Source organism: Lepidothrix coronata, unplaced genomic scaffold (assembly GCF_001604755.1).
Source record: "Lepidothrix coronata isolate B3197 unplaced genomic scaffold, Lepidothrix_coronata-1.0 Scaffold41, whole genome shotgun sequence".
NCBI lineage: Eukaryota > Metazoa > Chordata > Aves > Passeriformes > Pipridae > Lepidothrix > Lepidothrix coronata.
Genome location: NW_016690221.1, coordinates 3,485,931 through 3,513,027, shown reverse-complemented (window position 1 = coordinate 3,513,027; position 27,097 = coordinate 3,485,931). Strand labels below are relative to the sequence as shown.

The 27,097-nt window shown below is 37.7% G+C and overlaps 1 protein-coding gene across 3 annotated transcripts in view; it reads left to right on the top strand.

The window, feature by feature from the left end:
* Positions 1 to 26,831, top strand: part of TRRAP (transformation/transcription domain associated protein) — a 75,854-nt gene extending 49,023 nt beyond the window's left edge. For all 3 annotated transcript variants that reach the window (XM_017813560.1, XM_017813561.1, XM_017813562.1), the window contains exons 57-71: positions 1,831 to 2,022; positions 4,072 to 4,267; positions 4,519 to 4,784; positions 5,507 to 5,607; positions 8,186 to 8,387; positions 9,499 to 9,663; positions 10,777 to 10,867; positions 12,367 to 12,566; positions 13,329 to 13,590; positions 20,144 to 20,369; positions 20,929 to 21,146; positions 22,685 to 22,869; positions 23,445 to 23,648; positions 24,552 to 24,746; positions 25,500 to 26,831. In XM_017813560.1, the coding sequence (XP_017669049.1) occupies positions 1,831 to 2,022; positions 4,072 to 4,267; positions 4,519 to 4,784; positions 5,507 to 5,607; positions 8,186 to 8,387; positions 9,499 to 9,663; positions 10,777 to 10,867; positions 12,367 to 12,566; positions 13,329 to 13,590; positions 20,144 to 20,369; positions 20,929 to 21,146; positions 22,685 to 22,869; positions 23,445 to 23,648; positions 24,552 to 24,746; positions 25,500 to 25,784 (2,988 nt within the window). In that variant the 3' untranslated portion in view covers positions 25,785 to 26,831. The remainder of the gene's footprint in view (positions 1 to 1,830; positions 2,023 to 4,071; positions 4,268 to 4,518; positions 4,785 to 5,506; positions 5,608 to 8,185; positions 8,388 to 9,498; positions 9,664 to 10,776; positions 10,868 to 12,366; positions 12,567 to 13,328; positions 13,591 to 20,143; positions 20,370 to 20,928; positions 21,147 to 22,684; positions 22,870 to 23,444; positions 23,649 to 24,551; positions 24,747 to 25,499) is intronic.
* The last annotated feature ends 266 nt before the right edge of the window (positions 26,832 to 27,097 follow it).

Sequence of the window (27,097 nt, the reverse complement as noted above, 5' to 3'; positions counted from 1 at the left end):
ATTAAACAGGTGTCTCTAAATATGGATTTTATCATTTATCAGCCCATGTGAAGCCAAATCTGTAAGTACCAAGCTGCATATGCAACAAAAATTTTCTTTAGGGTACTATTTACATTTTGATGAACTTCTTTTGTTCTTATAACTTTTGGTATTTTGTGTGTTATTTTAGTGTGCAGCTTCAGAGGCTAATTATAAAAATAAGTTTATTTGAGAAGCTTTTAAAGGCTAAAATAAGAATTGTATTGTACAGTGTGTTATAAACCTTGAGCTCAAACAGAATAAAATAGATCATGTCTGACAGGTTCTGGGTTTGGAGAATTGCAAGTTGAGTGGAAGTGCCAACCTCGAGTAAGTGCTGATATGCTCTAGCTGCAGTTATATTAAATGAGGTATTTTCAGTAATGAGACATTAACTAAATGACTAAGGAGAAGGTGCTGCTGAAGCCATAAATGGAGCTTTTGTGGCTCTACTCAGGTTCTTGTGAAAGTGTCAGGACACGTTTGCATAAATATTAGGATCTGGAAGAGTAATTGATTCTATGCTGCTGTACTCACTACTCCAATTCTATTGATATTCCTTAAGATGGCTGTTTTTTATCAAGTTCCATGGTTGATTCACAAGAAAGGCCAGAAAGGATGGCAAATATCTATCAGTTTTCATAAATCTTTGTGAAAGATTTTTAATAATCTACCCATTAATGTTGAGCTATTAAAACAGCAAGTAGCCTTTGATAGGACCCAAGACTCATTTCCATTTGCTCACATTGCCATTGTGTTTAATGATGCAGTAGATAATGTAATAAAGAAAGAGATTGTTTTCACTGTGTAAGTGTAAGGTTGCTACCTGGCAGTTTCTCTTTGCTGGCTCAGGTGTAAAAGTCAGCTGAGGATTACAGAAATAACAATTGCAGTGGTTACCATACAGTGTATCAACAACAGGGTAACACAGAGGGATTTCTGGGTTGCACATCAAACTGTAAAGGGCGTGATGTAAAGCAGAAGAAAAAGGAGTGAAAAAGTTGTAGATTAAAAACCTGCAGTGTCAGTTGGTGAGCACTGGCTCAGTGCAAGTTTATTGTTAAATGCTCACAGAATTTAGGTGCTGGACAATTCAGGTGCCTTGCTGAGTTTAGTTGCCATATTTCTACTGTTCCAGGATTTAAGAAAGTGGTTTAAAATTATTTTTTAAATTATTTTAGCACTGTGACTTGACTTTGCACCTGTGCTCAGCAATTAACATAAATGGGAAGGTTAGTTGTAGATTACTTGAAAAAACACTAGCTGTTTATTTTCATAAACTAAACAATGCCCTAGAGCAGACAGTAGGGAGTATAATGCTGCATAATGTGCTGACAGGAAGGGACAGGATCTTTTTAAGTGAGAAGCTGATGTTACTTGTTCTGGAGCCCCTGAAGCATTGCAGAGGTAGTGTGTGTTGTTTTATCTGCTGGGAAGCATTTTTTTTGCTTTTTACAAGGTGAATTGGTTTGCTGTGAGCTTCCTGCTCCTGTGGCAGGGCTGCTCTCACTGCTCAGCTGCCTTGAGCTGCATTACAGTTGTCAGTGTAAAAACACCCCAACAGCAGGTTGGACCCAGGCACTTCTACTCTTGGGCCAAACTGGCAATTTCTTTGCTAGCCTGCCCTTGCCAGTAACATTAGGAGAGGTGAAACTCCTCTAGTGACATAAATATTGATGCTTTAACCTGATATTTTTAGAAAACGAGATAATATTGATAAACATCAAAGCTGTTCGTTTAAGAAGGCTTTTAAAAAAGTAACTTAACTGTTTGAGTATGAATGATCTTTACCAGATACCATCTTATTACCAGGTGGAGTTGAGCTGCCCAAAAGAGATGGCCTGGAAAGTGAACATGTACAGAGGGTACCTGGCAATCTGCCACCCCGAGGAGCAGCAGCTGAACTTCATCGAGCGCCTGGTGGAGATGGCGAGCAGTTTGGCCATCCGGGAATGGCGGAGGCTTCCTCACGTGGTCTCACACGTTCACACTCCCCTTCTCCAGGTAAGAGTGAAAAGGCCAGTTGTTTTCCAGCAGCAGGTTTGAGAACTTTTATTAACTATGAGTGTAAAATATTTTAGTCGATAGTTTTTTCAGAATGGTATTTTTTTGATTAAAAGGTGCAGAATGCGCGTTTTGATTTTTTTTTTTTTAATGTATTTGTTTCTAAGAGTTCGTGAGAAATTGGGACCATTTTTTTTTTTTAAGACCTCCAGAAATACTTTTGGGAAGCTGCTGGCACGATTCTGGTTATATGGAATATGCAGTTTAATTATTATGCGAAATGAAATAACGTGCATTGCATGGTGAAAAATGTATGGGATGTGTCCATTGCAACTTTCATACATATGTTGCCATAACAAAAATGGACTTTGGTTTTTCCTTTTGAAATGTGTAAAATATCAACATGCTGTTGTTTTGTCTTAGATTTAATTATGTAAATAATTCATTTTGCAACTGTAAGAGAAGAATTTTTGAGAGTAGATGTTATTGCCAAATTGAACTTAATGGAAGTAGATGCCTAAATCCATCTTTAAAAAATTGAATTTAGCCTTGAGTTGCTTTCAGCAGCTTCTTGAAAATGAACCTTGTGTCCTCTGACTTGTGTGGTACAGCTGGAGCCAGTGTGGAAGTGGGGCTGGGGCAGGATTGTGCTTGGCTGTGTGGGATCTGGGCAAAACATGCTGTTCATTTCTCATTTAAGCTGACTTTGTCCCTGTTTAAGTGTCCTATAAACATATACCCGATGAAGATTAGATCTTGTTCCTGTGGAGGAAACCTTTCATCCCCAGGGGAGCAATTGTAGAATATCTCAGTGCAACATGATCTGAAATTTCATAACAGGGATGCATTTCTTGAAGGGCCATTGCTCAGAACTATGAATGAACCTGTAGAAGTGCAGAGGACCTTGATTTCTGAGTTCTCTTTGATATAGTGGCTTCTATAATTCTGTTTAAAATGAATAGTTTCATCCTGTGTGTCATGCTAGGTGTGATTCATTAGTAAGTAATCTACACTATCTAAGAAGGTACCTCTGCTACAATTACCTCTACTAAAACTACCTCCCACAGCAGCTCGTACCTTGGAATTTTTATAAGTGGATGCATCAGATAAAGTGACTGAATATGGAAGTTTTCTCCATATTCAGAGAAAGTTGTCAAGTAAATAGGTTCAGTTTGTGAGCTCAGAAGGAGGCTCCTTGGTGAATTTAATTCCTTCCTACTAAGTTTTCACACGTACTTCAAGTATTTTTCCCCCACCAAGAATGGCAGCATGAAAGAATTAGTATTGCTAAATAAACTGCTTTCAGATATCAATTAAAACAAGCTTTTAAAACAATCTAATATGTATATATCCCTCATGAAGAAATGATAAATTAGTCAGTGACTGACAGAGGTACAAATGCAGGCATGAATTTGCACTGCAGTAATTACTTTTTTTTTAATATCAGATAGTATGTGATTAAATACCCATGAGAAAATTAAATTTATGTGATGAATGGGTGTAGGATGAAGGTTAAGCTATTGTGAGAGCTGATACTGAGATGACTGTAGGAAAATATTACTTTAATTTATTTTGTTTCAAGAGATTTCACTCTGTAAATTCGGACTGCCTTTTTTTTTTTTCCTCAAATAGTTATCTCATTTAGTTGATTAACAATGAATACAACTGTTATCTGCCAAGTGGTAGCTTAGAGAATACTACATTGGCTTTATTGTACTACAGGTAATTAAATTCCATTAAAGTTCGTGGGCCTTTTCTTCAGGTGGTTGAAGTTTTAACAAACTGTCTGCTGCCTTTAGGAGGTTCGAGACTACTGCCATCTTCTGTTTGTTCCTCTCCTTAATTTGGGGATAGGAGAGGTCAGTGAAAACCTGTTCTAAACTTCAGTAACTTCCCAAAGCTCAGGTCTTTGCAGAATCTAAGTAACATATAGATACTGTTTCTCTGGACATTCAGGCTTCTATCGAGAAGTCAGAGTATCTATCAGTATCTATCAAGTATCAGAGAATTGATACTTAATTTATATTTATATTGTTTAATGTTTTCTAGGCAGCACAGCAAATAATTGAACTTCAAGAAGCAGCCCAAATAAATGCAGGATTGCAACCAACTAATCTGGGGAGGAACAACAGCTTACATGACATGAAGACTGTTGTAAAGACTTGGAGAAACAGGTTACCTATTGTGTCAGATGATTTATCCCACTGGAGCAGCATTTTCATGTGGAGACAACATCATTACCAGGGTAAATCTGCCTGGTCCGGTGTGCATTCATCATAGAATGTTCCAGACATTGTCTGAAATAAGTTCTTGGTTGGTTTTTATTTTTATTTCAATGTACAGGAGTGTTGATTTTGACAAGTTTTTGATTTGACTCAGTTTTCATTTAAGTGTTTCATTACCTTAAGTCATCCATTTCGTATGTGTTGCTGTGTAAGGTGCCACTGTCTGTATAATTTTATTTATAACGACAAACATTTCATGGTGTATTTCCAGCCATTGTGACTGCCTATGAAAACAGTTCTCAGCACGATCCCAGTTCCAACAATGCCATGTTGGGAGTTCATGCCTCTGCATCAGCAATTATCCAGTATGGAAAGATAGCTCGGAAACAAGGGCTGGTCAACGTGGCGCTGGACATCCTGAGCCGCATCCACACCATTCCGACCGTGCCCATCGTGGATTGCTTCCAGAAGATTCGGCAGCAAGTGAAATGTTATCTGCAGCTGGCTGGAGTCATGGGCAAAAATGAATGCATGCAGGTACAGCAGCTTTAGCACTGCAGGTGTCCTTGGAACTCGTGGGATTACAGGGGCCATGAGATATATTGATTTAAACAGGCTCCCTGTATCCAGGACAGGGGCTGAATTTCCTTGGCCACGTTACGCCCTGCAGGGAGTGGTGTTTTAAGTACTGCTGTTATAGTCCAAAGCATTTAATGTCCTCTTTGAACTGAAAACTGTGAATATATTAAAAATAGCTGAACCAAAAGTAAAATGGAAGGATATCTTTTGAAATCTTACAAGATTGATAAATGGAAGGGACTTGAAAAATTAAATTACTTATATAGGAAGAAGCTCTACCACTGCAAGACTAACTGAAGCTCCAAATCAATGCTAAGTGCCTGATTCGTGAGTGGTGGATGCTGTCAAACTGAAGTGAAATTGTATGTGTTGAAAGGGGAAAAATGTGATTTCAGGCAAAACCCACTGGCACGTGATCAGCAAATGGACCTTGTAATAAATATAACATAAAATAAATAATATTACAACTTAAAGTGAAAAAGATAACCTGATGAATGTTGTCTGCGTATTTGTTTTGCATAGGCCAGTGGAAACTTAAAATTTTCAGCCTATTTTTTTTTAAATGAAAATTAAATGCTAGAAACTCAGGCTATTTAAATTTCAAGAGAATATTTTGGCACTTTCATCTTAATAAACTTTTCCATTTTAAAAGGCTTTTCTCACTAAGACTTATTTAACAGGGTCTTGAAGTTATTGAATCAACCAATCTGAAGTACTTCACCAAGGAGATGACTGCTGAGTTTTATGCACTGAAGGGAATGTTCTTGGCACAGATTAACAAGTGAGTATCTGGCTGGAAGAGGCACCAGCACACAGCTGAGAAAAATGCAGCTGAAGTATTTCAACACAGGGAGCAGAAAAGCTGGTCCATATGTTTCTACCAGCCTAAAATTTGTCACAACTGTATAAGAAAGTAAAAGTATCTGTGAGAGTTTCTTTGCAGTTTGAAGATGTAACAGTTGGTCGTATTTCAAAGTATTGGAGGAAATATCTAGTTAAAGCAAACATTGTGCCAGTTGGATTTTTTCCAAGTTTTATATTTCATGGGATGAGATGGAAGAGGCAGGGAGAATAGGTTTGCCCAATTGATACTTTTTTTTTCTTCTCTTGTTCTGTGAGTGCTCAGAAAAACTGATGTTTAACTGATGTTTTTGTGTAGTTGGCAAATGGAGGTTGCTTTGTTTCATTTCTGTTTCATTGTCATTGACTGTGTCCCTTTAATAGCTGCAGCTGGTCAAGACATGGGGAAATGTGTGGTGATGTAGTTCAGAGTTCTCAGGTAAATCTGGTGTGTGGAATGTGGAAATGGAACATTCATTTCAGATAATTGAATTGAAAAGCCTCATATGGTATGTGTTGGAGACATCTTGCACTGCAGCAATTAAACACCTAAGTTCAAGCCTTGCTTTCACAACAACTTTTGTGATGGTTTTGCTTTATACTGACAGGCATTTTACTGTTTTGAGAAAGATCTCTCTGTAATTCAGTAAACAAATATATATCTCAGCAGTCAAATTTTGTTTGGCGATGCCAAAAAACCCCCTTCCAATTTCAACAGCTTTTAATGTGCCTGGGATTTAATGGCAACATTGCTACGTGTTACATATGGAAGGAATAATTCCTTTACCACTACATTGTGGCCACTTAAGGAATGAAATCCATCAGGTTTTAAGCTGTGCATTGCAACCTCACATAGCAATTTAAGTCAGGAAATGATGAATATCTTCTGTGGATACAAGAGAGAATTTTAAATAGGCAGAATGCAATTACTTTGATGGAGAGTGCAGTGGGCTTTTATATGGTCACAGGCTTAATTTTAGTTGAGGTGTAAAGAGAAGGAAGTGTACCTCCCCCATGCTTTTTAATTTTTTTAAATTCTTGCAGATAAAAGCAGCTAAATTGTCTCTATTCCTTCCTTCGGGATAAAATGGATAAAGGTTTCTGTTTAAAACATGGTTCTGATGTTTTTTAACCTTACCAAAAAATATGCAGGCATGACCATGAGGTGAGGAATTTAAGAAGGTTTCAGCTGGGACCAAGAGCAGTGTTGAACCTGAAATTGTGACTGTGATTACTTGTTTGTCAACTAAACTGAAGTGAAAGGTCACCTCTGCTCTTGCATCACCCTGTGCTGCCCAGTGGCTGGGCAAGGTGATAGAAACCATTTTAAGAAAGTCATCTGAGGTGTCAAGGATGATGGATTGTAGAGAAGGAGAAAAGAAAACAGAGAAGTTCCCTTTCTATAGAGGGGAAGCAGTGATACAAAGTCATCCATCAGCTGCTGCTGGGGTAGTTCGCTTCAAAACCTCCATCTGGGGTGCAGGAAGCCTCTGAAAGCAAGGAACATTAATGTAGCCTAGAAACTAATACATGACAGACAAAGCTGTTTTTCTTTTCATAGTTTTGCCTCAATAGCTGGTCATTTTAATTAAGTACTATCCTCCAAGCTAATATTTTTGTAATAAAAGTACAGGCAATTTTACAAAAATGAGTTGAACAAGCATTGCATTATTTTTGTATGGTTGATTTCAATGCTTATTCTATAAGGGAGAAATGAAGCTTTCTGTTAATAAGGAGGCCTGAAATGTTTTAAAAATGTCTTCTTTTCAGTAATGCTTACGGGAGTTTTCTCATCCTTTTTTTTTTTTGTGCCTAAAAAGTAACATAAATTCAAGGGCTATATATATTGGGATGAATCATGCCACAATTTGGACAAGGAACACTTGAGGAAACATAGAGAAAACTTCAGAAGTATCAAACAAATAACCTTTTGGTTACCCAGAACTGTGTGATTAACCTTCAAATTCCTTCACTTTTCCCACTGAAAAAATAAACTTTTACAGCTGTGGGGATGAGGACCTGACTGTTTCCAGAAAATGATTGTAAAATTTTTCACGACTTTGCTGGGAGAGGAGTTAAATAAGATGCAGTCCTCTAAAAGATAACTACTATAACATCTTCCTAATGTTGCTTTACTCCCTTTTTTTGTTCAGCAGAGCAGCATTTTTAAATGCATTTGCTTCTGCTCCTCTTGTGTTATCATTTGCTCTTCTTACTCCCAGTGTCACTGCTTGGGTTCCCATTGCAGTGCACTGGAAGCTTTTTTCTTCTTTTTTTTTTTTTTAAGGGAGTATCTGGAGATCTTAAACACTTACATAATTGTTTCCATTATAAAGCATTTACTTCTGTAGGTGCTGAACATCAAGGACTGCAATGACAAAACAGTCATAAGAGACCTTACTAGAGAACTTACACTGAGTATTAAGAAAGTAATTGCCTGCCCTGTCAGAAATCTGATTTCTATAATGTAGTAACTATTTCTTAGCATAAAACTCATATTCTTCCTTGTCACTGTGCAGGTCTGAAGAAGCAAACAAAGCTTTTTCTGCAGCTGTGCAAATGCACGACGTGCTGGTGAAAGCCTGGGCCATGTGGGGGGATTACCTGGAGAACATCTTTGTGAAGGAAAGGCAGCTCCACCTGGGGGTGTCTGCCATCACTTGCTACCTGCACGCCTGCCGTCACCAGAACGAGAGCAAGTCAAGGAAATACTTAGCAAAGGTGAGATCCAGAGGTTTAAAAAAGAATTGGAGCCTTCAGGAAGGGCTGGGATAATGTTCGGTGCCCAGATTTGTGCAATTAGAGAAACAATTACTGAGGGAAAGCTTTAATTTAGGTGGAAAGTCTTCATGGGGCTGCTCTTGGTTGCATGTAACTCATCTGGGGTTTTTTTACTTCACTGAGAAGTCTGGGGTTTCCTGTAGTTGTGGAACTTTTTTGTAGAAGGAAGAGGACAAATCACATCCAGCCTTTTTGCTACATAATGCAGTGAAATACCTGCAGAAAGGCATCCCTTGGTCCTTTAAAAAGTAACATAATTTGAGCTCTTTTAATCGTTACTATGGATAAATGGTATTAACTTTTACCTCAGTATTGCATTTAATTCCAGATAAGCCTTTTCTGTGCATTTTTACTCTGAAATGCAACAAAATTTTGCCCAAAAAAAGCTATTTGTAGTATATGTTGCTCAGTTTGGGGATATTTAATCTCTCTCATGAAGAAAATTAAAAAAATCATAGCAGGCCATGGAAGACAATCTGTTCTGAACATGAAAAAACACAGAAAATACTCTTTGAGATTAAAGGTGACCTCAATAGCACCCTGAAGTTTATTAGTCTCCCTGTTTGGCTGCATAACAATTAATGATTTTTAGTCAGTGCTTAATATATTTACATTTAAATTAAACTAGAAAAAGTATCATTAAGGGTGAACTGTTAAAATAATTAACAACACCCAAAGAAATAATCAAGTTCTTGCATCAAGGTTCATTTATCTGAATTGCATATTTTAGGTTCTAGAAACACACCCTTATTTTCTATCTGCACCTGCAAACAAAACCCAAGGAATTCCTGGAATGCAGTCATGTTCATTTGTTTCTTTCTGTCTTGTTTCATAGCAAGGAGTGCACTTATGTTTATTTTTACATCCCTTAAATATTATTTCTAAGGGAAAAAAATAACATTGGCAAAGCATAATGAAGTTAAGTTCTTGTGTCTGAGGCAACTTTAACACTTACAAAGACTCCACGGTCATATCAGTAAAATAGCTCTGTGTTTTTCTGCATCGTAATGATTGATGTGTCTTAAATTTAAGCACTGAAATTCTCTTCTAGGTTCTTTGGCTGCTGAGTTTTGATGACGATAAGAACACCTTGGCAGATGCAGTGGACAAATATTGTATTGGTGTCCCACCCATCCAGTGGCTGGCCTGGATCCCACAGCTGTTGACGTGCCTGGTTGGCTCAGAGGGCAAACTCCTCCTGAACCTCATCAGTCAGGTGCAGAAGATAATCTCTAATTCTCTATTGGCTGTAATCTTTGTTTTTAGAATGAGATGTCTTGCAACCCCAGTGTGCTCAGCTGTCTTCTGACAGAAAAAACAAATTTCAACAAGCTGTAGTTGCTTTTTTATTTGTTGAGATCTGTATAAAATCTTTAGATGTGACTGCTTGCTTGGAAGTTGTACTGTAGTTGGAGCTTAGACTCATAAAAGTCATGGATACTCCCATTTATCTTGCCTTTAGACTTCAGGTCTGTTGAAGGGATATAAAACTAAAACACACCAAATTTTCTGTGTTACTATTTTAAAACTCTTCAAATAACTTTTTGAACTACAGCATGAAGCATTTGTGTGTCAGGATAGTGATCTGCCATAAATATCACATTACTGAACATTTTGCAAAATTTCTGCCTCTTACCTTATCCATTTGGATGAAGAAGGGATCCATGTTTTAATAGAATTGTGGCTGGAGAAGCCTCAAATAATGTCTCAAGAAGTACTCTATCATGGGTAGTGTGAACCATAGTAGACATGGTTCTTTCCTTTAATAGATACTGAGATTTACAGATTTTAAAGGGGATGCTGGATGTCAACATCTCTTTAGCTTTTTTTTTTTTTTTTAATGGAAGCCATAAAATCCTTTTTATTTTTGGGTGCCATTGGTATCCCCTTGCATTAAGTGCTACAATTAGATGGAGTAAGGTTACTCTCTAATGGGCTTTCTTACCAAGTATCGTGAGGCTTGCTGGGAATTGTGGCCTAATTTAAAGACTAACCACTGTCATTATGTCTGTTTTTCTTCCATTATGCACATGAGTAAGATCTTTGAGCTGGCCCAGCTGGTGCTCTGACATTATGCTGTTTTCAGGTTTATTAGGCAATATGATCTGGAAGCCCTAATTAGGTAATGCCTGAACAGTGTGTGTAGGGAGTTATCATTTCATTCTCTTCATGTTTCTGTTACTGAAAAAATCTTTAATTTCCATAAACTGTTATTTAATACAAAGAGCTGATTATTACCAAATTGTACTTATTTACCACACATGTTGTACATGTTGGTGTGATCTGTAGTCATTATTCCTTGACTGAGTATATGTGTGTCTCCAAATAGGTGGGAAGAGTCTATCCCCAAGCTGTTTACTTTCCTATCAGGACCCTCTATTTGACCTTGAAGATAGAACAGCGAGAGCGCTACAAAAGTGGTGAGCTTGATCTTGATGAAATTATTTGTGCTCTTTGTAACTCAGTTATTAGTTTGAGTTTCACCTGATTTTACTGAGAAAACAGATTCTCTAGAAAATGTACCAAATCAGCAAGGCTAAGGAAGAAAATTCTTGATAAACTTTGCTTGCATTGATTTGTTTCTGTGAAGTTAAATCTACAGATGGCTTAAGCTGTCTTGAATTTTCTTGTAAAAAATATTCACCAAGAGGACTTTCATCTCCTTCATTTTCCTGTCACCTTAATTGAGAATCAAATGTCCTCTCATGGATATTTATAAATTTGTGGAGAAGTAGAAAATTCTTGGTTTATAAATACAGGAGAGCATCACAGCCTTCTAAGATGTTCTAGTCTAATTTTCATTGGCAGCATGAACCTTGCAACATTCAATTTGTTTTCAAAGGAGCCACACTTGTAAAATGAATGTCTCCATATTAACTTCTTATGGTGAATTATCAAGTAAAATGAGCATCTAAGTTTACACAAAATAAAATCAATATTGACTTTGAGAAATGTTTGGGAAGTGGAGAGAACATTCAGCAACTTGCACAACACCTTTTTTCCCCAAGAACAAATCAAGTTTAGAATAGTTATGTCAAATGATTCCACAGAATTTAGTTGTTCTTTTGTCTCCTAATTTCCTGGGAATCCCAGGAGAGCTGCTTGAAGAACTCTGCCTTCAGTTGTGTGTTCTTTATTACAAAGTGCATTGTTTATTTAATTGCCTTTTTCACTTGAGAATTAGTTCACTAAATTTCTGCATGAGATTTTGCAGGACACTAATTAAATAATGTTTTATTTTTCTTCGACTTCTCCTTTGCAGAAGGAGGAGGTGCCCACATACCCTAATAATTCATTCACATCCAGCAACAGAAGTTTCTGTGCAAAATTCTTGATATTGCCCCATGCACATATATAATAACCAGTAAAATATTTTCCTGTAGGCTCTGCCACAAACTAATGCTTTGTCTGTGGGTTGTGTGAGCTAGTGGGGGTCATCTGATAAAGCAGAGCTCTGTCCTAAATCACTGTCTGACGAAGTTGTCATGCAAGACTGTTCTGTACTAAAAGATACACACTATGACAATTTGTCTGTTGTTGGCATCAGCATATTTATTCTTCAGTTACGTGTGAAAGATCTCCCCAAAAGGGAGGGGAAGGAAACGCCCATAATTCAAATAGTTTGATCCTATATGAAACAATGTCTGTTACTTCAAGAGCATGGATTGGTAATTTAAAAGCCAAGGCTACACACCTCCTGTGGGGCTTTGAGGAGTGTTTATTTTGCTTTAGTATTGAAAGGTCTGTACCATTAAATAGCATTTTTACAGAAGTTTTTTCAAATTCAGATTAATTAATGTGATTAATACCTAACATAAATCTAAAGCCAATTCTTGGAACAATTGATTTTATTTCATACAGGAACGTATCAAGTTCATGAAAGGTAATTCTTATTTTTTTTTTAATTTTCACTTCCCAGATTCTGGGCAACAGCAGCCAAGTTCAGTTGGGAATCAGTCCCACTCTGCCTCAGACCCTGGGCCAATCCGAGCCACTGCACCAATGTGGAGATGCAGCAGAATTATGCACATGCAGCGGGAATTGCATCCAACACTTTTGTCTTCTCTGGAAGGCATTGTGGATCAGATGGTCTGGTTCAGAGAGAACTGGCATGAAGAGGTATTTGGCTTTAATACACCTTCATATCTGTGTATGGTCTCAGGAAAAGTCAACTGCAAAATATTTATCCATAGTTAATTTTAAGCATTAAAACATAACTATTTGTTTGGATTGGTAAACTGATATATCTGTAGAACTGACTGTTCTGATTGGAGTTGAAGGGTCTTGGTTATTTCTGGAAGCAGTACAGAGATTTTCCAAAGCTATTAATTTGATGAATGCATCTAGGATTGAAGCTGTTCCTCGTGCTAAGTGAAACTGTATATTCTTACACTGGGTTTCACAGATACAGTTTCCCTGTGGATCTGGTGCTCTGTGACAGGTTGTGATTATGACCTGAAGTTTGAATTACAACAGAGAGCAGATGGACCTGCCACTCTGACTCTGATTTGCCTCTCAAAGTGTTGGGCTGTTCTGTTCTGCCTAGCTAGAACAGTGTTTATTTGAAGAAGGTTTCCTCATATCACATAATCTTTTCAAATATCACAAAATATGAAATCTGAAAGTTAGCTGCTGTTGAAAGAGCAAGGTGTCCTTTGTGTTGCAGCATGTCCCCTGCTCAGCTTGTTTGCAGTGCTGGTGAGAGTCGGTGCTGTCATTCTGATTGACCCTCTGATGCAATTTAAGAGCAGAGTTTTAAGTAGATGTTTCTGAGAGGATAATTTTACTGCACAAAACGTAGTGCAAGAATAAATATTTGGTGTCAAATCAGAAGGCTTAAATCTTCCTGACTATTTTACCTCTTTTATTTTTCATCCTTAGGTTCTTAGACAACTGCAGCAGGGCCTGGCCAAGTGCTACTCAGTTGCCTTTGAGAAAAGTGGAGCCGTTTCAGATGCCAAAATCACTCCTCATACACTAAATTTCGTCAAGAAGTTAGTCAGCACTTTTGGAGTAGGTCTTGAGAACGTCTCTAATGTGTCCACCATGTTTTCTAGTGCAGCCTCAGAGTCATTAGCTAGGAGAGCACAGGCAACAGCTCAAGATCCTGTGTTCCAGAAACTAAAAGGGCAATTTACAACAGGTAAATGTTTAAAATGTTTTCTTAAATGTTACTTTTAATCTCCAGAGAAATCTCCCTCAGTTCAGCTGTGAAGGCATTCTGCTCTTTTATTCCAATATCTTTCCTGAGAGAAAATTTAGAAAACAGCACCTTTCTGTCATGCACCAAACCTGAAATAGTTTGTTCCAATCTTCTGTGGAGTAATAAAGGTAATTCAAGTGAAAAACAGACATCAACATAGAGAATGAGTATATTGTTGTATTTTTATTACCTAAAGCTGTGGTTTGATCACAGATGTGTTTAAAGATAAGTTAGATTACTTCACTATAATATTTTGCGATTTGCATAGAACTGCCTGCTGGATCTGAGGGACAATAATGATCTCTGCTTTACAATCATGACAGAATTTAATGCAATTTTCACTGCAGAACTCCAAACTGACAGTATTATGTGAGGTCTTTCAAAACAGTCTACATCTGATGAGTAAGATTAGTGTTTTGGATAACTAGATTATAAAAATCCTATTACCCAAATTTACATCATTTGGGAAATTGAATCAATAACTTTAATCAGATCTAATAAAAAAAGATACTTAAGGGAAGTAGCTTCTTTGCTTCATTTGTTTTCTCTTAACCAGTGGTTACATATTTGAGTATCTGCTGTTGATTTAAAATTCTGAGAAAAGCTTGTGTACAGGAGCACGTGGGTTTGATTTGTTTGGTGAAAGGTGTGAAGGCCCCACAGCTCATACATAGCAGAGGGTGACCCTGATTGGCGTCAGCGCTTCGGATTGCCAGGATTTTGAGGTTTGCATCAATTCCTCCTCAAACAGAAGCGTTTGAGAGCATTTGACAGGTAGACTTGTGATGTTTTTTCAAGCATTTTACTGATAATATTGTGAAAAGAAGTGATCTGATGGGAATCTTGTGAAAGTAACTCAGTTGCAGGCATGACCTACATATCTTGTGCACACTATGGATTGCACGATGTCCTTTCTGAGCACAACAGTTGCATGACAGCAGATAATGAAAGTCCTGAACCATATGATGAAATTTTTACTGGATGAAGTGTACTAGGGAGGGAAATGGAAGTAGAAACATTTTGTGTGTCTTCAGTGGGAGCATACAGGGAGGAAAAAAAAATTATTGGGCAAGGATTAATGGGATGAAATTTAACCCATCCAAAATATTGGATTCTGTACCTAGAGCTGGGTAATAATGCCAGGCACAGGTGTAATTTGGGAGAGGAGTGGCTGGAGAGCAGCCCTGCAGACAGGGATCTGGGGGTGCTGTAGGTCCTTTCCAGCTGAAATACTCAACATTAAATGCAAGTTTGGACTCATTTTTCAGTTTTAGCAATCATTTATATGTCTTTGCATTGCAACAGTAGTATAACCACTCATACATACTCAACAACAATTTTTCTTATATTTGAGTTATTTTTGGTCTGTCGTAGTATCTCCTGGTTTCTCTCCTGTCAGCATCAGAGAGGTCTGGGATTTCAAAGCTGTAAAAGAAATGTAAATACAACACCAGACTCAAGTCTGCAATATCTGAAGCAATATTTCAGAACATTTCTAGAGAAACATTTAAGAGAGTTTAATTACAATTCAGTTACAAGTTTTAATTAAAATAGAAAATGGGAAGGATTTCCAGTTTTTTTATGCTGGTGTGATTTTTTTGCATATCTGGAATATATAAATGGCAGTTAAGGTTTTCAGATTTTTCTCTCTTAATCACAGCATTTATAAAGAATAATATGGAACAACATAAAACTTGAAGAACAACAACATAGGCCTGGACATAAAAATCATGTAAAGTCATCAAATGCAAAGTGTTTCTCAGTAAACTTGTGTTTAATAACGGTAATTAGTTTTTTTTTTGAAGGTTTCATGTTTTATTTTCGAAGTATAATGAAATACAAGTGTCTGCAGGATACAAATAATTATTTTGCTTAGTGCTGGAATTGATTTTATTCTAATCTAATACATTCAGTGTTTTAATTCACAATTTAAATGTGAAAACAGCAGAAATTAGACCAATCAGCATACATACTAATTTTTGTAATGTAATTCATTATGCGGAAAATGAAAATAAGTTTTTTATTGATTTTGTAATAACAGTAAAATATACATAAATAAATGAAGGGGGTTGTAATTATTGTATTGAAGTTAGGAAAGGCTGTTTTAACACTATGAGAAACCATTTGTAGACCATTCCTAATGTGTCCTTCTGGCACAGTAGAACCTTCACGTTTGCTTTTCTGAATCTCAGTACCAGTTGCATCTGGGTGATGGACAGATAATTACAGTGGTTGCCTTCCATTTCACAAGTATCCACACTGAGGAGCTGTCTTGGAGTAAACTCTTTTCTCCAATTATTTCCAGATTAATGCTGACAGCTGTGTTCTATACATACATTCAACTGGGTTTGGTTGCCTAATCATTTCCATCAATATCAGAGTTGCATCTTGATTCCTGTTTGGAGCCACTGGGGACTCTCACAGCATTTCTTATATTCTAAATACTTTGCAGCAGTCTGGACTGTTGGAGCTGTGATAGGTCACTTTATCCATCCTAATGTTATATTATAAAAACAAATTTTACTTTGAATTTTTTTTCCTGTAACTTCAAATGCATAGTTCTTTGACCATCTGTTCTTTGTTCCTTCTTTTCTGCTAAACCTTTGACATCAAAGAACAGGCAAATGCTGAAAAATGCTCCCTTTGAGAGCTCTCTCAGCAGAGAAAGCAGAAGAAAAGCTGCCTCAATTGTCCTTTTGTGGGCAGATGATAGTTTAGAGTTTGGATCAGCTTCCTTCTGCAGCCATCTCTCCACTCAGGCTGAATACGAATGGAAAATTCCAAAATATACCCTTTAAGAGCAAGATAATTTCCTCAAGAGTTTTGTCACCCAGCACAATGAATTCTTCACTGTGAGTGGAAAGTGCAGGCAGAAGGAAGCTCCTAGTGTGGCTGAACTGTGGGGAGAGGGCAGGGGAAAGATCTGTTAATAGTTTTCAGCTTTTTTAAGGATTTCTTCTTTCCCCCCCCTCAAGTTTGAGCATAGCATCCCTTTAGTAGCTCTTTCTTTGCTTCCCTTCCAATTTTTAGATAACAGGATGTTATCCAGGAAATCCAGATCAAGAGATTGGAGTTAGCATCATATTTGACCTCGGTGTCTGGTCTATGCAGGCTTGGTTTTCTGGAGCTGAGTGATAAACCTGAAGTTCTGCTTCATAATTCTGCTTTCCTGTCACTGAGATTTTTCATCTTTGTTGGTGCTTTCTAAAAGTTCTTGTGAGATTAGGAAGAAGTTTTGGGAAACTGTAGAATATATAAATGTTTGAATAGTAACTTCTAAAGCAAGACAGTGCTTCTCTCTTGGAGAATGCTTGGATCTTCTTCAGTATCATGTGCATAAAAAATTTGACCTGTTCTATAAAGCTAAGCTTGTATTTCAGTCCTGAGTAATATCTTACATGATGAATGTCATGTTTTTTTTGTTGGAGATCCTTGGGTTGGAAACTTTAAAGTGTAAACATGCTTTACCTATGGTCAGAATAATCTTTAAAATCTTCAAGTCAACTGGTGCTTGCTCTAAAAGCATTAATAGGCTGTTGCTTTTCATTGATCAGAACTATTTTCTGACAGTATAGCAGAAGGGGTTTATTTTTTAGTTCTGGAGACTTAGTTTGGAGGTCTTTTCTTTGTTTTCCTGATGCTGTGTTAATGTTCTGTAGGTCAAGGGTTTGGGTGACACAGAGGATTTGGTACTCTGATTTTGCTACCTCAAGTGTATTTTTTGGTGTTGCTTCATGACAAGTGATGGTACAGCTCTCAATCAAAATGTGTTAAGCTTTATCTAGCTGTGTGAAGAGCCACCAGGATTTTTTTAGGTCTGTCTCACTGGGAGGAAGATTGGGCCCTGTTTGTCTTTGCATTGGGAGTGGCAAGAAACTTGAGCAGCTTTGAGAAGAGAGAGCAAACTGCTTCTGCTGCAGTCTGTGTCATGGGCCTCTGGGAACATCTCCATTAAAGATGGGGGGGGGAAACTTCCCATCCTGTTTAGAAAAAGATGGTGCAAGTAGTAAAGTATTTTAGACCAGCGTGTGTTAGCTTGAGAAAGCTCTTCTTCAGTACTGTGTACTGAAAAAATGGATTTTTTTTTGAAACAAAAAACCTGTTTATATAGATTAAGATGCCTGCAAAGCAAAGAGACTTTGTACACAAATTATGTTTGGTCTTGTATTTCCCCTTCTTCCAGCTGAAGTGATTTTTCTTCTCAGATGGGCTCTCTGTGACACGAGCAGAAAGACTAATTGAACTCTGTTTTTCCCATCTGCCACTGGGAAAAAAAAGAACAACAAAAATCCCAAAATAGGCATTCAACAAACTAGAGCTGCTCTTGTGCTGAACTGAAGGACTTTTTTTTTGTAAGGAATATATATTGATGTGTATTTTTACCACTTCGATGGATTCACATTAGCACAAAAACTAGTTGCAGTTGGAGGAGACTCTCCTGCACTTCAGAGATTCAGGAGATAAATGATGCAATAATTTTGTCACTTTGATGAAATGATTTACTCCCACTGCTCACTAGAGGGTAGGCTTGGGATTATAATAAGAGTGTTTTACAGTGGTATTGCAATAGATGCACTGCCCAGGCAGAGAAAGAAAAGGGAATATCACAGAGTTATGCTAATTTCCCTCATCCATAAATATGAAACTGTATTTTTCATTATAGACTTTTTTTCTTACAGAAATGGAAAGGATTTTGTATGTGGTGGGTTTTTGCTCAGTTTTAGACTAGTAGACTTGGGACTTTCACTGAAAGCTTTCAGCATATCAGTATGTTGTGGATACACAATGAAGTATTTTGGGTTATGGTTCTTTGATATTTTGTTTAAGTAACAGAATAGCAAAATGAAAGAATCCTGGGCTGCATTGTTTTTTTTTGCTATTGGCATCTCTACATGTAAAGAAAAGAACTAAGAGTGTATGTATGGAATGATATGAGCTCTTCTGGCTAAAACAATGAATGGTCTGAGCTTGTCAGACTTTTGAGTGGTTTAATTGTGGTCGTAAGAAACTTTTATATGCAGTAATTGCTGTGTGCACATAATTCACTCTTGGCACACTTGCAGATAGATGTTTGTAGCATATTTATGTGGTCAAAATTTCTTCTTTTAGCAGCACTCATGTTTGTTTTGGGGCTTTTTGTCAACTTAGGAAAATATTGAGTGTATGTAACATTGAAATGAGGGTTCTGCAATAAGAGTTAAACTCATTTTTGAGACTGTGTTAGTTTTCTGCTGTATTTGCATCATAATGAAGATTCTCCTCTTCTTTAGTTGTAAATATCAAAAATACCAAATTGACATTCTCTTTTTCTTGCTGTTGCCTTTTCACTTGAGAGATGTTGAACTTAAAATGGCGTCTTTCAGACTGGTGTGGAAATGAGTTTTAAAAATTCAAGTCTGTTAGTTCACTTGCACAGTTTGGATGCCATAACTGATGAGGTTTGCAGAGAGCAGTTTGTCTTCTTATCCAAGTGTGTTTAATCTCTTTGTAGTGGTACTGAAGTGCCCAACCATCCTTTCATTTATATGTTTATTCATTTCCCCTCTTTTGGGAAATGCGAAGACATTTGTTTGTTTATTTGTTTGCTTTGTTCTGAAGCTGGAGTGAGAGCAATGTTGGGAGGATGGTATTGGTGTGGCCCAGAAAATGATCAGTATTGCAGTGATCTCTGTTACAGAATTACTTGCATAATGTACTGAAGACCATGTACTGACCCTGAGAAAGTTCTTTCCTCATGTACATGTGGTCTAAAGGAGATAATTCACACTGTAATACTGTTAATATTGCAATGGAAACATCAGGGTGTTCACATAATATTGTCATTTTTGCTTAGACTCTTGTATCTGTTTTTCCTGTAGTGACTTTCAGTTGTAATCTAAGCCAGGAGAGAATAAGAATTTTCTTGCAGCTCAGAATAGGAGAATAACAGTAATAAGAGTCTTACTCCTTGCCCTCACAGATTCCATGTTGTGTCCTCAACTGAGGTTCTTTCATCCCTTTTAGAAGCAAAAAGTCCCCATTGATTTAAATAAATAAATAAATAAATAATGAGTAATGATACAGGCAGAAAATTATAGTGCTACACTGTAAAATAAGCCTACTTTTCCTCTTTCACAAATGGTCTGATCTAATAATTTGGGTTTTTTACTGGTTTTTTTCTATGCCATCTGGTTGCAGTATGGAGACAATTCAATACATTAATAGTATTTAAATTTTTCACAATATATTTTTCTAATGTTTGACTAAACCAGGAAAATGTTGGGAGGTTCATTATATACCAAATAACAGAATATTTTAGAGCTGTATACAGAAAAGAGGTAGCAGATTCTGACAGGTTTAAGGTATATATAATGTTAGGACTTTGCTGAAAGGTTTTCTGTAGAGCTGAAACGTTCAAGAATCTGTCTTTTAAAGGCACTGCAGCTCTGGGGGGATTGTGTGTTTGATTTGCACTATTGAATTGGGTGACTTGTTTTTGTTTGGTTTTTTTCAGATTTTGACTTCAGTGTGCCGGGGTCAATGAAACTTCACAACCTTATCTCTAAACTAAAGAAATGGATCAAAATTCTGGAGGCAAAAACTAAACAGCTTCCAAAGTTCTTCCTCATAGAGGAAAAGTGCCGCTTTCTAAGTAACTTCTCAGCTCAGACTGCAGAAGTAGAGATACCTGGAGAATTCCTTATGCCAAAGCCAACACATTACTACATCAAGATAGCAAGGTAACCTAAAAATACCCTTTGGTAGATGTAATTCTGAAAACAGAGGAGAAATTAAAGCCTTCCCATCCATTCACTCTGCAAAAGTAGATGTTGTGTACATTTTATATATATAAATTACATATAGAGAGTCATACTTTAACACCCTTTTTATTTTATCCTTCAATAATTTTACATTGCATCACTAAACGAGTGTAATTAGAGGAAGAGTATATTTGGTTTTCTTGTATAGTGATGTAAGTTGAGATCAGTGCTTCTGTTGTAATCAATAGAGATACTATTCTTCAAAACAGTGGTAAAGGTCTCATCTAATGATTAATTGTGCTCAAGAACTGTGTTTTCTTAAAAGCAAATAAAATGCAGCAGGACAGCTTTTTAAACTACAAAATAGAAACCACAGGCCAGCTGGATAATAGAATTGTACTTTGTAATACAGTTGTACTGCCTTATTTATTTTGTCTATTTTTGTTTGGTTTGGGTTTGTTTTTGGTTTTTTTCCATCACGATGTAATATCAGAGGAGATTATCCCAGGTGCCTTTACGGTCCCTTTCTTCCTGCCAGGTTTATGCCAAGGGTGGAGATAGTTCAGAAGCACAACACTGCAGCCCGAAGGTTGTACATCCGAGGCCACAACGGGAAGATCTACCCGTACCTGGTGATGAACGACGCGTGTCTGACCGAGTCGCGCAGGGAGGAGCGGGTGCTGCAGCTCCTCCGCCTCCTCAACCCCTGCCTGGAGAAGAGGAAGGAAACCACAAAAAGACACTTGTTTTTTACAGGTACTGAAAAGAGAGAGGCTTACATTGTTTTTTTAAATGTGTGTTATACTCGAAGGTTATGTTTGCCGAAGTTTTTTTGACCGCTGCTCATCACTGATTGTGAAGGTTTTGATTATTCAGAAGGGAAATTCATATATGCCCAGGTGATTAGTCTTGGCTGGCACTGTAGCACCTCTCTGAAGAGGGGTGTTTTGTGTGTTGGGAGGAATTTCCTGTAATTTGGGGGTGTCTATCCTCAGGCAGCTTTGGCTTCATCAGCCTTGACTGTCTAATGTCACTCCCTTTGAACAGATTTCTTCATGAATGAGAACACTTGCTGGCAAGCTTTACATTAAATAAAGGAAATCTTGCTGACAGCCTCCATCCCCCAATTTCTTTTTACTGAGGTAAACCAGCAAACAAACATACAGGTGTAGCATATTACCTGTAAACAATGGTAAAGTGTAAAAGAATCAGAAACATGGATAATGAAGGACAGAGGGTTAGGGTTTTGCATCAGTCTGAGGCAAGAATAACAGAAATGCAATTGATAGAGCCTTGAAAAATATGCTAAACGTGGCCACTGATAGAGAAATAAATCCTGTATATAACAAGCTTCATTAGATAGCATGTTTTCCTTCAAAGAGCTGTTTTTAAGCTATAGTGTTTTGTGGTTTGATACTATTTGAAAGAACCTAAAGAACATTCATTTCTCTGCTGCCAGAGGTTAATGGAAGCAGAGCAGGAGGAACAGCTCATTAACACCCTTTCTGCAGCAAGCATTTTCTTCTTTGAGATTGAAGAAGTTACATCAAACAATTTAAATGCATTTAAACAACTTTTCCTTATATTTCTGAGGTTAATGATGAGAGAACAGTTTTGGTGGTAACTGGAGGTCGCTGTCAAACAGGGCCAACAGTGTCACTGGAAAAGCCAGCTATGGAAGAGGCCTTGTCTGTCTTTATGTAGGTGGGGATGCACAGAAGACTTGGTAGAATAATAAATCAGTTAAGCACCATAAAAGCACAAATAGGGTTTTTGCAAGTTTGCTGCCCATCAAAGAAGAGCTCAGTGGCTTAAATTTTCTTATTATTGAATATTTTTCTCTGTCTTCAGTATTTTACTTCCAGATAGTGTCATTTAAACATCTATTCTTCAACTATGGCCAGATTTTTTTCCTCCAGTTTTTCTGAATCACTCTAAGTACCCTATTAAGCTAAGTAGTTTTGTCCTTCAGAATAATTTTTATTGACATAATGTAATCAGATATTATGAACCTGTTTGCATCAAGAATTACCCTTGTCCTACAGCTAAAGAAAAGTAGGAAGAATGATGAGTGCTCAGTTTTTTTTGAAAACATTATTGATTTTTCTGTTAAGATAAAAAAAACCCACCACACTGCTGTAATACCTCTTTAACTGAGCTTGTGAGTGAGTTATGAGTGCAGTAATAAAAATTTGCTCTTGACACACTTCAGGAGTGTTGTAAGGGCTGATGTCTCCGTCTTGGGGCTCTGGATGAGCTGTGAAGCTGTTCTGCTCTCTCTGTCCCGTTCCCAGTGCCCCGTGTCGTGGCGGTTTCTCCGCAGATGCGTCTGGTCGAGGACAACCCGTCGTCGCTGTCCCTGGTGGAGATCTACAAGCAGCGCTGTGCCAAGAAGGGCATCGAGCACGACAACCCCATTTCCCGCTACTACGACCGGCTGGCCACGGTGCAGGCCCGGGGCACTCAAGCCAGTCATCAGGTAGAACGAATTTGATTCGAGGGCTTTCCCCCTGTGCCCCAGCCCGACTCTTCACCTCTCGTTAGGTGTGAGACAGAAACAGCACCAAACATCTCAGAGTTCAAGTTCAGGGTGCTTTTCCTGAAATGAGATACAGCGATTAAGAGAAGCTTGGTAGTTGCTTTTGGTCTATTTGTCTGTTGCTTGGGGCCTCTGGTGGTCTAGTGGTTAGGGTGCAGGACTCTCACCGCTGCGACCCGGGTTCGATTCCCGGCCCCCCGGGCAGATGGAGCTCGTCAGCCCTGTGAGGCAATCCATCTAAGAGAAGGTCACTCTAAACAAACCTACGTTCTGAGACCTTCACTGCCACTGTCCAAGTTTGCTTGGCCCCGGCAGATGAACCTCAGGATTAAAGGGTGGGCTCAGTTCAGCGCACGCTGTGTCTCACCTAAAAAATCCACTGCGCAGGCTCGAAGGGTTAATGACCCTTCCCAAATCTTCGCTCGCGAAGACTGGCCATTATTACATTATTATTTGTCTGTTGCTAAGAAGTGTGTTAAAAATGACCTCTTTCAACTAAAACTTTTCCTGTGTAGGTTCTCAGAGACATCCTTAAGGAAGTGCAGAGTAACATGGTCCCACGGAGCATGTTGAAGGAATGGGCCCTGCACACGTTCCCCAATGCCACGGATTACTGGACTTTCAGGAAGATGTTCACTATCCAGTTGGCCCTGATTGGCTTTGCAGAATTCATCTTTCACTTAAATAGACTCAACCCTGAAATGCTGCAGATTGCCCAGGTATGCTGTACTTTGTTCTAGGTGTGTGCTGTTGTCCTTCATCAGGTGGAAATTTGGACTGTACTTCTGAAATGAGTCAAAATTCAACATATATAATTAACAGTGCATTTCAGTAAGATTTTCATTTATATGTGATTGCACATCTTGTAGGTAGTAATTTAAACTGCAGTCCCTGTGGGCATCAACTCTGCCTTCTGTGAATTTAGAACTTTGTCTGTAAAACCCTTCTTAGATATTGGAATTCTTCATGTAAATGACTGATAAGTCTCTCTTTTTAGTCCTCCTTCAAATATATTGCTTTGAAGATACCTCTGTGTCAAAGAGATTTAAAAAAAATAAAATTTAGGGGCTTTATTTTCTTAAAGGGCCATATCCCTTTTCAAATACTGTTCTCTTTTCAGCATTGCTACAACTCCTATTAATAGAGATTTTTTTCTGTTTTAACCCAACATTTAAAATGAGCCTTGCCACCCTAAGGTGGTATTTTTAAAAGTCTCAATGTCATTTTAATGCATGGAGGGCTGTAGTCTGTGTAGCAATTAAGATTCTTTAATCCCTCCAGATAAAATCAGCTGCTGATACTGAACGCTGACCCAGAGATCTGTTGGCAGTGACTCCTTACAGATTGTGCTACAGAAGAAACTATTCCTCAAGTTTGGTATAACAATAACCTGTATTTAGTAAGGGGTTTGGACACAATGTTTTGAGAGAAATACATACTTGATTTTTGCATACTTTTATAACTTTTTTCCTCAAAAACCGTTTGGCTAAATGAGTGAAAAGCTATTGAAATACTATTGATACTCTGAGTTTTAACAGTAAACAAAAATCCATCTTCTTTTGGTTTTATGAATGGAAAATTGTTCCTTTAATTACTTTTGGGCATGTTTCTTTTAAATCCAGGACACTGGCAAGCTAAATGTGGCTTACTTTCGCTTCGACATTAACGATGCCACTGGAGATTTGGACGCCAATCGTCCCGTTCCCTTCCGGCTCACACCGAACATTTCGGAATTCCTCACCACCATCGGGGTGTCTGGGCCCCTGACTGCATCAATGATTGCAGTAGCTCGCTGCTTTGCACAGCCAAACTTCAAGGTTTGTGCACCTTTTGCAAGATTATTCGCCGGCTGGTATTTGGCAATTTATAAGCTAAACATTTTTGGTTAGGGCAGAAAGCGAAAGGCGTGTATTTGTTCTGAAATCTTACCCAGAGGTTGTCACAAAGGCCAGCTGAAATGCTGGAAATGTGCCTTTTTGGAAATGTTTTAGTTGTTACGGGAAAACGTTTGAGTCAGACTGGACACCTAAAAGTTTGTTTTAGAAGCTTGAGACTGTTGGAGTTGACAGATTAATATCAATAACTCAACTCAGTGATGAGAAAAAAACAGGAAACTATTTGTTGCAGGCATTTCTTTTTCATCCAAGTCTAGAACTGGCCAATCTACATACATGCATATATAATAGATACTTATGTATGTATGATGTAGTCAATGCTCTTGCCCTGTTTGGCAGAAAACAGTATTCCCTGAGAGTGTAATGACTGTGCAAAAAAACCCAGCTTTGCAAAATACTCCTGATCTTTGCCCAAGACTTCTGTGAGTGTGTGTGGGGAAAGTCATGAATTTAGTGGAGTCACTTAAAAATAGAATGTACACGACTTTTTTATGTAAAGAAACACCTTGAGAAGAAATAATAAAAGACTTGGAAGCCACACTCATCTTGCAAAGACTGAAATGGCAAAAGTGTCAAAATGCTGTTGACTAAAATCTAGTTACAATTCTGTAATCTGAGAGAACCTGATGGTTCTTTGGATTAAATGTAACAGTCTGATTTTTCTTCTTCATTTAGGTTGATGGCATCCTAAAAACTGTGCTGAGGGACGAAATAATTGCATGGCACAAAAAAACCCAAGAGGACACATCCTCTCCACTCTCAGCAGCTGGGCAACCCGAGAACATGGACAGCCAGCAGCTGGTGTCACTGGTCCAAAAGGCTGTCACTGCCATCATGACTCGACTGCACAACCTGGCTCAGTTTGAAGGAGGAGAAAGCAAAGTCAACACTCTGGTAGCAGCTGCAAACAGCCTGGATAATCTGTGTCGGATGGACCCAGCCTGGCACCCCTGGCTGTGACTTGAAAGTTTCAATAGTTTAGTTTTTGTTTGTTTGTTTTGGTTTTTTTCTGTATTTTTTTGTTTTCGTTTTTGTTTCTTTTGTTTTGTTGTTGTTTGTTTTGGGTTTTGATTTTTTTTTTTTGTGGTGTGAGCCATACATTGTGTTAAGAAAATGTGAAAAAAAAAACGCTTTCCAGCCCGTGGCTTACCTGTCATGCTGCCTTCTGTCAGTTTTTATTGTTGTGTTTACAGTAGTACGGTGGTTTTACTGTATTTTAATTTCATGAGATGTTTCCTTCTGTTTAAGAGGTTTGTTTTAATATGCAACAGCAGCTTTCACAAATAGATTAAAGTGAGGAGAGAAAAATAATATACAGAAAAATCTTATTTTATGATGAAGACTATGAAACTAGCATTGTTAGATTTAGGGTCTGCCATTCCTAATAACCTGCAGTATATAAATTTTTTATACAGTAGTAAGTAATTTTAAAAAAGAAAGATACAGTATTCCCTGTTACTGAATTTTACTCTGTGAAATTTTACTTAATCACTCTCTCTTCATTGTGCCAAATTGAAGGCACAAATAAATTCTCTTCCTTTAAGTTTGCTTCAAATTTACATGAGCAATGTTAGTTTGTACAGACAATTTTGTACCAAATGTTATAGAGGTGAGTTTTTGTTAGGCACTGAGAAAATGATGATCAAATTGTGCTGACTTTTCCTGGAGCACAAGCTATGTACAGTAAAAGTGTAAACCATTTAGAGTATTTGGGTTAGCTGTGGACAGTGTTTGGGGGGGAAGTTTATAAAAGGATGGAAAAAGCCATCCTTTCATACATGTATTTGGCTGTAATAGATAAAAAATGAAATCCTATGAAATTCTCTTTACTGTTTAGAATTACAGTAGCTTCTTTAGAATGAATCTGGTCCTTTGTAATTTAAGAAAAGAGCAGTTAATGTTTCACTTGTCTTTCTGTTGTGTTAGCATTTTTATAAAACTTCGATGTTGAGAATGTTAAATTTGTACAGAGTGATTTTTTCAAAATAAATATTTTGTAAAACTCTGTATGGTATTCATTTCATTTAGAACATTATTAATAACATACTGAGAGTATGGTTCTTCTTTGTTGTATAATGAATCAAGAATGACCCCTTCACTCCCATGCTTGGTTTCTGTGTTCCTTATGTGAGTAGGATAGAAGGAGTCATGCTGAATGCCAGTATGTACAAGTGGAAGCTCAAATAAATGAGTGTTAAGGATTATAACAGGATTTGGAAAACAAACATATCTTTTCAGGGGGGGGGGCAAAGATTTGCTTCCTGATCAAAATC